The 11,459-nt window shown below is 36.0% G+C and overlaps 1 protein-coding gene across 1 annotated transcript; it reads left to right on the top strand.

The window, feature by feature from the left end:
* The first annotated feature begins 10,263 nt into the window (after window positions 1-10,263).
* Or8g18c (olfactory receptor family 8 subfamily G member 18C) lies at window positions 10,264-11,175 on the top strand. Its single transcript, NM_001000960.1, has one exon. It carries the CDS (start codon window positions 10,264-10,266, stop codon window positions 11,173-11,175), a length of 912 nt encoding a protein of 303 aa, NP_001000960.1.
* Window positions 11,176-11,459: the final 284 nt, after the last annotated feature.

The raw sequence follows: 11,459 nt of genomic DNA, 5'->3' as shown, positions 1-11,459 counted from the left end.
ACAGTCACCCTCTAGGTAACAGCTACATCCTCCTCCCCAAACCCATATCAAATTGCTGTAAAATACTAGGCATATTCTCATCAACTGAGGCCAGCAAATACAGTCCATTTTGGTGAATGGTATCCATAGGCAGGCAGGCAGGCAGGCAGACAGGCAGGCAGGCAGGCAGGCCGGCAACAGATTCAGGGAGAGCTGCTGCTTCTGGTGTTGAAGACCAAGCTGGTCTTCTGCTAAATATGTGGAGCCGACATTGATCTAACGTGTGTTTATTATTTGGTTGGTGATTCAGTCCCTTAGAGCCTCCAAAGGTCCAGGTTGACTCTACTGGTCTTCCTGTGGATTCACTATTCCTTTCTGGTCTCTCTATCCCTTTCTAAACTCTTCCATACTATTCCCTGAGCTCCATCTAATGGTTGGCTATGGGTCTCTACATCTATTTCTATTAACTGCTGGGTGGAGCCTCTCAGAAGACAGTTATCACAAGTTCCTGTTTGCATGCTTAACAGAGTATCATTAATAGTGGCAGGGATTGGTTAGTGCCCATTAGTTGGGTCTCAATTTGGGGCATTCATTGGTTGGACATTTCCTACATCTCTGCTCTATCTTTGTCCTTGAACATCTTGTAGTACAGGCACATATTTGGTAAAAGGTTTTGTGGGTGTGTTTCTGTTTTTATTTACCCAGTGGGAGTGTCATGTGACAGAGAGAGCTAGCCATTTCTGAATCCAGATCATCCAGCACTAGGATTCTCAGCTAGAATCACCACCATAACACCTCTCGGACCTGCCCCCATACTTGGTCACTGGTATACCCTTGAGATTGCCTCACCCAGACACTGCTTACTTCCCTTCTCTATTACTTGCTGTCCATAATTTCATGCTCCCTACCACATTCATCTCCCCATGCCCTTTCACATCTAGTTCCTAGATTTCCAATATCTGTTTTGTTTCCCCTTCTGAGAAAGATTTGAACTCCTGGGCACTTGTCGTTATTTGGCTTCTTTAAGTCTGTGATTGAGGCATGATTATCTTTTATTTTATGGCTAACATTACTCATAAACAAGTATATAATGTATATGTTCTTTCAGGTTTGGGTTATGTCACTCTGGATGATAGTTTCTAGCTCCATCCACTTGCCTGCAGATTCCATGATGTCCTTGTTTTTAATGGTTTAGTAGTATTTCATTGTGTAAATGAACAATATTTTTCCATTCTTTAATTGAGAAACATCTGTGTTATGTCCAATTTCTGACTATTATGAAAAAAGCTGCTATGAACATAGTTGAACAAGTGCTCTATTGGAGTGGTGGAGAATGTATATACCCAGGAAAAATATTGTCAGGTCTTGAGGTAGAGCCATTCCTATTTTCTGAGAAACTGACAAATTGATTTAAAGAGTGGCTGTGAAAGTTTGCATTCCCTCCAGCAATGGTGGAATGTTTCCCATGCTTTACAACCTTACCAGAATATTTGGTCCCTTGAATTTAGATCTTTGTCATTTTGATGGCTGTATGTGGAATCTCTGAGTTCTTTTGATTTGCATTTTTGATGAATAATGACATTGGATATTTCTTGGACATTGCTTATTGGACATTCAAGATTGTCTCGTGAGATATTTTGCTGAAGAAAAACCCGTGGAAGAAAATGTGATATTTGGAGAGAATATACTTGGGACTCATCAGACAGTGAGAAAGTGTTTGCAGAACTAGATGTGCAACTCTTTGTTGATCTCATATCTTCAGTGAATGCAAGTCAGAGAACTCCTGCCATTCCAGATGATCCTGGTTGATCCCACTGACTCATGCCTATTAGGCAGAGGCCTGGTAGATTCTGCCGGATTCTTGCTGATTCATATTTGGTAGTACTTTTGAACTGGACTCTTGGTATTCTGAAACTACTGAAGTAGACTGGTGGTATACTGGTAAATGGTAATTGGAATCATCCCATTCATTACTTGTAAACAGGGGCATATTCCTGATTAGGAAGGATTTATTATGCATCATGGTATAGTAAAAAGGGATAGTAAGGAAAAAGTTAGAATCATGGCATATGTGAGAAAGCAGATGCAAATTGATACAGGGGATAAAATCACTCAACACTTGCATCTTTACAATATGGACAAGGCCACTCCAGGAAAAGGAAAGAGATTTTGGGAATACTAGAGAACATGTATTCTGGCAAAAAATGGTTAATAATCATAGACTGGAATTAATGGTGCAAATGACTGGTGTTGACATAGAATGTTGATAGATACAGGAGCTGAGTGCTGTTATATTTTTCCCAAAGTCTTGGAATTCAGATTGGCTACTTCAGAAGGTTCAAATACAGTTAATAGGAATAAGTAAAGTATCACGAATATGAATAATACAAATTATCTGGTGGATTAACTATGACAAACAAGAAAGGAAAACAGGGAAGTTGAAAGCTTACTTGTCAGACATACCCATAAATTTATGAGGAAAGGATATTTTACAACACCGAGGCATGTAAATCAATATTCCCATAATTCCAGGTAAAGCAAGTGAAGAAATTATGTGTAATGTGGTAGAAGCTCCTGGGAAATGTATTGATATGACTGAAAAAAATCATAACGTGGGACTGTGATGAAAAACAGGCATCACAAGGCTTGAATTTTCAACTTGATAACAGGAACCACTGCTGACATACCAATATCCTTTGCCCCTAAAATAGTCATCAAACAGACCTTTATGGCAAAAGCAGTAGTACATAACAAAGAAAAAATTTCAGGCCCTTAAACAACTGGTAAAGGGACAGCAGGAGGCTCAATATAAGGAAGACTTTACCAGCCTCTGGAAGACCTCTATATTTGTTGTAAAAATGAAATCAGAAAATGGAGGACAATAATAGATTTAAGAGCAGTTAACAAAGTCACTCAACTAATGGGACTCAACTTAAGGACTTGAATTCTTTTACTGACTTTGTTACTGAGATGATGGCTTATAATAACAATGGACTTGAAAGACTGCTCTTTCACAGTACCCTTGCATGAGCAGGATAGGGAAAGTTTTGCTTTTCAGTAGCGACTTTGAATAATAGTTATCCACTAAAAAGATACCACTGGAAAGTACTTCCATATATAATGTTAAAGAGTCTAAATTGATGTCAGTGTTTTCTGCAACAACCATTACAATTTATCCATAAGCAATTCACTTGATCTAATGTTTATCATAATATGGATGATGCTCTGTTGGATGATTCTGACAAAGATGCATTAGAGAATAGGTTTAAAGTAACCCAAAAATTCTGCCATGTGTGAGCTAAGAGTGCTCCAGAAAAAAATATAAAGAGGCGATTCACTTAATTATTTGTGCAGTCAGAGGCTCATAAGAAATGTAGTAAATCTCACAGCTAGCATGTATGCTGGATCATAGTAAGCATGTTAACACAGCTCTTCAGGGATCCATATACACTCTATCTTTTTTAGGAGTTGAAAGTTTAGAAATAAGAGGAAATCATTTTTAGAATAACTTGCATTTGGGGAACTGGAAGTGATAATTGCTTATTTTCTCATTCAAACATTTTTAGAATAATGAATGTCCTTAGGGAATATTTATTTCCCAACACCTAGTACCTGAAGAAGTTAAACATAGGATAGACCTTCATAACTATACTGTTGAAACTGGCTATGCAATTGAAATTGCAGACGCAGAGACTAGATGATTCCTGGAAGAAGGTAACTTGAGATGCAGACCAGGCTCAAAGGCACTGTTTACATTGAGGGCTAGTCTTATATTTAAATATTAACTGTACAATGCTTGGTGCCTGCTTCTCCCCATTTCCTTATGAATGGCATTGGCAAGCAGAAAACAAAATTTCATACTGAACATTTCAGGAGTTGTAAGGTAGTATGCATTTCTCACACACACTGTATTTTTAGGACTCTAAGGACTGTAGCAATCAATGAAAGAAATCAATCAAAAATGCCAAATATTCCCATTCATTCATGTAATTATTCCATTATTCTGAAAAGTAGCATAAAAACTTGTAATGTGTCAACATGTATTAGTGAGGAGTCTGGTAAATAAGTCCAAAAGATCATATGGCTAGTAGCATAGTTTATTTTCCAAGGAAGTAAGAGGTTCCGAATTTCCAATTTTCTAAGCACATTGGAGAAAGTATGATATTGGAGAATCCCACCATGTCAGCAATAGTTTTCAATGAGTTATAGAAGAAATTACATATTTCGCAGATAACAAAGAAAAAGTTCCTAATGAGTCTTTTGCAAATACAATGAAGAATATTCTAAAATGCAGACAAGTAAGTATAATATGCTCTAGGTATTGTAAGCAGTCAAATATATACATCACAGGAGGGGGTTGTATGCATGAGGAATTTAGCAGGATCTAGTGAGTGGACTATTGGGAAAAGTGATCTTTGGTTTTACATATGATTGGACATGTATATATAGTACATTAATAGTCATTTTAAAACAATTTAGTGGTTAATAAATTTGACCTTGTTTAATTTATTTTCACCCTTACTATACGTAACAAGCCATAAATGGTTTGGTATTTTACTTTTAATTTTATAAGTAGTGAATTTAAATTATCCTTTTCCTTTATGGATGAAGTCATAGTAACTTTGAATGTAGGCTGGCTATGAGATATATTCCTTACCCTGAGAAATGGGTGATCTCTCATTCAAATTATGTCAAAAATATATTTCATAGTGTTTTTATGTTATAAAATCCTCTTAATCTGTGATTCCTACAATTATTTCGGTAATTGATGTAGTTAATGTCAATAACAAGATTAGATCTTTTATCTGTTTTATTTTATAGAAGTAGCACTCTGAGTAAATTTTGGTTAGGTACATAATTTGTAACAACTACATATGGCATGTTTTGAATTTTTATTATATTATGATATATTTGAGACCAACATGAATTTTCAGAGAAAAATATTAAATCTCTAGACATTGGCATAATTGCATAACATATCTATGAACAATAAAAATATTAATATGTTAACATGAAAACTGTGAATATTAAATATATTGAATAGTATTGATTTTATGGTTGTGAATTTAGATAAATTTTTGTTTGTTATGCATCAACACTGTGAATATTGGTACAATTCTGTATTTAGTGTAAGCCCATGATTATGCAATAAAAACCCATTCAGCTACAACTTCTATTGCATCATCCCCCTAATTTTATTTTGTAAATTTTATCAGATATTTATAATCTAGCTCTAATTCATATATGCTAATAGGTCAGATTTAGGTTGTGACTTTCTTAAAGCAGGGCAGATGTCATATCAATTTATACTGCTTCAGTGACAAATTATCCGAGTTATTTCTTTTGTAATTCAGCCATATTTAGAAAGAGATGAGGAGTAAGATAAAGAGAGATGATTTTGAGGAAGAAAATGGGGGCAGGTGGAAAAAGTTGCCAGATTCTGTGTTTGAAGTATGGTATTAGAATAATTTTACTATTCTAAAAGCTCTTCCCATGTCTTTGAAAATTATGTTGGCATTTTCATTGGGATTTCTTTGAATCTGTAGATTGCTTTTGGTAAGAAAGCAATTTTTACTATGCTAATCCTACCATTCAATTAGCATGGGAGATTTTACCATCTTCTGAGATCTTTGATTTCTTCCTTCAGGGATTTGAAGTTCTTTACATACAGATCTTTCATTTGCCTGTTTAGACTTACACCGAGGTATTTTATATTACTTGTGACTATTGTGACAGATTTTGTTTCCTAATTTCTCTCTCAGCTTCTTTAACATTTGTATAAAGGAATCTTAATTGGTTTTTTTTAATCAATTTGTTATCCAGAAAAATTGCTGAAGTTATCTGCTATCGGTGTTCACTGGAAGAAATTTTGGAATCTCTTATGTATATAATACATACCGTCTGAAAATCATGATATTTTGATTTCTTCCTTCCTAATTTGTATCCCCTTCGATCTTCTTTGTTGTCTAATAGACCCAACTAGAATTTTGAATAGCTAGGGAGAGAGTGGAGCAGCCTTTTATGGTCCTTCATTTTCTGAGGAATGGTTCTAGATTTTCTCCATTTAATTTGATGCTGGCTGTTGGTTTGCTATATTGTTCTTTTATGTGTGAGCGTGTGCCATGAATTCCTAATCTCCACTTTTTTTTAGCATGAAGGGATATAGTAGCTTTTCAAGGACATTTACAGAATATTATAGACAAAATTTTCTCTTTGAATTTCTCTATATGGTGGATTATGTTGATGGTTTTCATAAATTGATCCATTTCTGAATCCCTGAAATTAAGCCTACTTGATCATGGTGAGTGATGATGTTGATTTAGTCTTCTAAGCTCTGTGAAGTTGCAAGTGTAGGACCTCTCAAAATTCTTTGTGAAGGCCCTTAGTGCTATGAATTTTCCTCTTAGCACTGCTTTCATTGTGTCCTGTAAGTTTGGGTGTGCTCTGCCTTACTTTCCTTTGTATTCTAGAAATTCTTCAATTTTGTTGTTTTTTTCTTCTCTGAACAATTTATTGAGTTGAGAGTTATTAAATTTTCATGATTATGGGCTTTCTCTTGTATTATGGTTATTGAAGTCCAGCCTTTGTCTATGGTGATCTGACAGAATGTACAAGATTATTTTAATCTTATGGTCTATTTAGGATTGTTTTGTGACTTATTTTATTGTCCATTTTGGAGAAGGTTTCATGAAGGTGCTGAGAAGTATATTGTTTTTATTAGTGCAAAGTATCATGAATGTGTCTGATAAATCCATTTGATTCATAACTTCTGTTAATTTCACTCTGTGTCTGTTTGGTTTCTATTTCAATAATTTGTCTATTAGTGAGAGCTGGGTGTTGACATCTCTCACTATTCTTGTGTGACATTTATGTGAGTTTTAAGCATTAATAAAGTTTCTTTTATGAATGTATGTAGCCTTGCATTTGCGATATAGATGTTCAGAATTAAGATTTCCTCTTGGTGGATTTTCCCTTTGATGTGTATGGAGTATCCTTCTTCATCTCTTTTGTTATCTTTTGGTTGAAAAATCTAATTTATTCGATAATATAATGTCTCCTCAAGCTTCCTTCTTGGAGCAAATTGCTTGGAAATTTTTTTCAAGCCTTTTACTCTGAGGTAATGTGTACATTTGTCACTGAGTTGTGTTTCTTGTATGCAACATAATGCTTGATTATGTATCTATTTTGTTAGCTTTTGTCTTTTTATTGGGTAACAAATCCCTTTGATGTTGAAGGTATTAAAGTCCAATGTGGTTATTTCTTGGTATTGTTGTTTTTGGACATGGTATTATGTACTTGTGGATCTCTTGGGTTTGTTGTGAGATAATTAATTTCTTGTGTTTTGTTGAGTATAGTTACCCTCCTTGTATTGTAGTTTTTCTTCTAGTATCCTCTGTAGGCCTGGATTAATAGAAATATGTTGCTTAAGTTTTGATTTGCCATCGAAGACCTTACTTTCTCCATTGATGTTAATTGAGTGTTTTGCTGGGTAAAGTAGCCTGGGTTGGGATTTCTGTTCTCTTAGCGTCTGCATGACATCTGTCCTGGGTCTTCTGGCTTTCATAGTCTCTGTTGAGAAATTTGGTGTAATTTTGGTAAGTCAGCCTTTTTCCTTTATAGCCTTTAATAGTCATTCTTTGTTCCATGTATTTAGTGTTTTGATTATTATGTGATGGGAGGATTTTCTTTTCTGGCCTAATCTATTGTATTCTATAGGCTTCTTCTTCATGTTGACCATGTCTTTCTTTAGGTTAGGGAAGTTTTCTTCCATGATTTTGTTGCAAATGTTTCTTGACTTTTTAACTGGACATCTTCATTCACTTCTATTCCTATTATTCTTTTCTTTGGTCCTTTTGTTTTGTCTGAATTTCCTCAATGGTTTGGTTTAGGATCCTATTACACTTTGTGTTTTCATTGATCGATGTTTCAGTATCTTCTATGGTATCTTTTATACCTAATATTCATTCTTCTATTTCTTGTATTCAGGTGGTGATTCCTGTATATCTAGCTCTTGATTTCTGTGCTAGTTTTTATCTCTAGGGTTTGTGATGTCCTTATTCCTCTACTTAACAATTTTAGTCATGGACTTTTTTGTTCATTTCTTTCACCTGCTTGATTTTGTTTTTCTTTCTTTCTTGAAGGGTTTTCTTCATTTCCTCTTTAAATGCTTCTACTTGTTTGCTTGCATTTTCCTATATTCCTCTAAATGAGTTATTTATATCTTCCTTAAAGGCTTCTATCATCTTCATGAGATGGAATTTTAGGTAAAATCTTGGTTTTCAGGTGTTTAATGGTATCCAGGGCTTACATGTTGGAAAAAGTAGATTCTGATGGTGCCAGATTACATGACTTCTGTTGTGAAAGTTCTTGCCCTTGCCTCTTGCCATCTGTTTATCTCTGATGTTATTTGGACTGGATGTCCTTTACTGTTGCCTGTCTGCTTGGAAGTATTAGAACTCTGTGACTTGGTTTAGGTCAAGCCTCAAGGGAGGCAGGCAGTGATGTTTATGATGGGGGTGGGACTCGTGTTCCTCATTAGAGCAGGCCTCTATGTTCCTGGTTTGAGCAGTACTCCTATGTCCATAGTTAGGGAAGACCCCCTGTGTGCCTGATTAGGGTGAACCACCTGAGAGATAGTCTGGCCAGGTTTTGGGGTCCCCAGTTTCAGATGGAGAGCATATTAGAACTATTGGGCTCAGGTTGAGCAGGATGCATCCCAAATTGTTTGGGCTTTGTGGGAGTGGGTGGGTCACAGCTGGCGTGCTTATTGGGTCAAGGGTCTAACCTGTGTCTCTGGCTATGGCTGCCCTCCTGGAAGACAGGTAGTCTCTGTGGTGTGGATCAGAAACAGTCACACTGATCTGACCAGGGTGACAGTACAGATTAGAAGGAAGACAGGGCTCCTGTAGATGGGATAGATCCCACAATGGGCTCAATGACGATCCCAGTTGGCATGGCTATTGTGGCAGAGGTCTCACCTGTGTCCCTAGTTGTGGCAGACCTCCCTGGAGACAGGCATGCTGTGAGGTCTGTGAGAGAAGGATGATATTCCCCAGAGGGAGGTGCAGATATAAAGGATGATGGGGCTATGGCAGAGGGGATAAATCCACCATCTGCTCCTTAGGGATTCCAGCTGGCTTGAGTATTGGGGCAAGAGTCTCACTTGTGTTCCTTCTTACTGAAGACCCCTTGGACACAGGCAGTCTGTGGGATGTTTTAGAGGGGTATGTAAACCCACCTGGTCTGAGTAGAGGTGCAGACTGGAAGGAAGGAACATCTTTTTTTTTTCTTTTTGGGAACTTCTTATGTTTAATGAGAAAATTCTAATTCATTTAGGAAATTACATTTTGTACACAATTAATAATTGATTGGCTGTTTAATAGGATAGAAGATAGTAATTATATTTTCCCCTAGATAATGGGTTTCTGCATGGAAGGCTTCTGAGTTAACATATAAATAAAAAAGGAAGAACTCAGTTGAGGATTTATTTTAATTTTAATATGTAGAAATACCAAATTTTCTACTTCAGGGGTTGTCAATGTGAAATTACAGAACAAAAATCATAGTTCAGATTTCTCAGTGATAAGATGTCATTATTACTTACTTCTTTGCACTGTAAAAATTGAAAAACATGCATTGTGTTAGCTATCACCTTTTCTGGCATGTAATGTGAGAGAATATGAATAGTTTGTTTTTATGGTTTCATTAGGCAACCGCTACTGACTGATTATTTTCCAAGAATTTGTTCCCAAGCAGGTTTCCCCTGCTGGTAGCACCATGTGTTCATTACTAATCCTAGTAGCACAATGTTTCATGAATTTAATGCAATGTTTGCTCAGAGGACAATTAATTTTCTCTTTTGGGTATTGAAAGACTTTATATATCTTAAGGATTGGAAAAATGGTAATGTCTAAAATTAGAGATCTGGAGATCCCATCTGAAATTAGATTTTTCATAATAATTCACTCTTTTGGGGGAAATTTTACCTCCTACAAACAGTGGGACATTTCTTTCCACACTAATACCAATTTGACATCTCAAATTTGAGGCATAGATTCAAACTCTTTAAAATTGTAAAGATTTAATTTAGTGATAGTATTTTATATGAAATGCATCCTTAATTTTAAGTTTATGTTTGATGATATAATAAAAATCAAAGTTAATTTACATAAAGTAAATAATAATTATCAAAGTTAATTTACATAAAGTAATTATATGGGAGGAAATTGTATAATAAAGCAGAAATGTAACTGGCTGACAAATCTTTTTCTCCTTTAGATCTGAATGGAGGCTACGGCAGCAGGAAACCATTGCACAGTGACTGAGTTTTTCTTGGCTGGGCTCTCAGAGAAGCCAGAACTCCAGCTGCCCCTTTTCCTCCTCTTCACTGGAATCTATCTGATCACTGTAGCAGGGATCCTGGGCATGATCACACTGATTGGGCTCAGTTCCCACCTGCACACACCCATGTACTATTTCCTCAGCAGTCTGTCTTTCAGTGACTTCTGTCAGTCCACAGTTGTTATTCCTAAAATGCTGGTGAACTTTGTGATGGAGAAGAACCTTATTACCTACCCTGGTTGCATGACTCAGCTCTACTTTTTCACCACTTTTGGAACTGCAGAGTGCTACACATTGGCTGCAATGGCATATGACAGATATGTTGCCATTTGTAACCCCTTGCTTTACAATGTAACCATGTCCTATAAGATGTTTTGTTCTCTTGTTTCAGGGGTATATATTTTTGCTTTGTTCTGTTCATCCATAAACACTGGCTTCATGCTTAGGATTCAGTTCTGCAAATTACATGTGATTAATCACTATTTTTGTGATCTTGTTCCCATCTTGAAACTTGCATCCTCTAATACCTATATCAGTGAAATATTGGTTCGATTTTTTTGTACATTGAACATGTTTTGCCCAATGCTGACCATTATTACTTCCTATATCTTCATTATTACCACCATTCTCTACATTAATTCCCGAGAGGGCAAGTTCAAAGCTTTTAGTACTTGCAGTTCTCACATCTCTGCTGCTTTTATCTTCTATGGTTCTGGTGCATTCATGTATTTTCAGCCATCATCCTTGAATTTTATGGACAAAGCAAAATTGTCATCTGTGTTTTATACTATTATTGTGCCTATGCTGAACCCCTTGATCTATAGCCTGAGGAATAAGGATGTCTGTTGCATTTAAGAAAATACTTGAAAGAAAAAAATCATATAAACAGAAATCAAGTGAAGATTATTTATCACTGCAAAGTAATTAGCAACACATAGAAATATTTATTCAACTCAACCTGTTATTATTATTATTATTTATTTGCTTGGATCATTTCATATTTATTTATTTATTTATTTGTACACGAGTATACCATCGTCCTCAGACACACCCAAAGAGGGCATTAGACCCCATTACAGATGGCTGTGAGCTGTATGCTGGGAATTGAATTCAGAACCTCTGGAAGAGCAGTCAGTGCT

Source organism: Rattus norvegicus, chromosome 8 (assembly GCF_036323735.1).
Source record: "Rattus norvegicus strain BN/NHsdMcwi chromosome 8, GRCr8, whole genome shotgun sequence".
Taxonomy (NCBI): Eukaryota; Metazoa; Chordata; class Mammalia; order Rodentia; family Muridae; genus Rattus; species Rattus norvegicus.
Note: the sequence above shows the minus strand (reverse complement) of the source record. Positions and strands in the feature narration are given on the sequence as shown.

Excerpts from the sequence above, each read along its gene's own strand:
- Or8g18c (NM_001000960.1), top strand. The coding sequence starts at position 10,264 with ATGGAGGCTACGGCAGCAGGAAACCATTGCACAGTGACTGAGTTTTTC.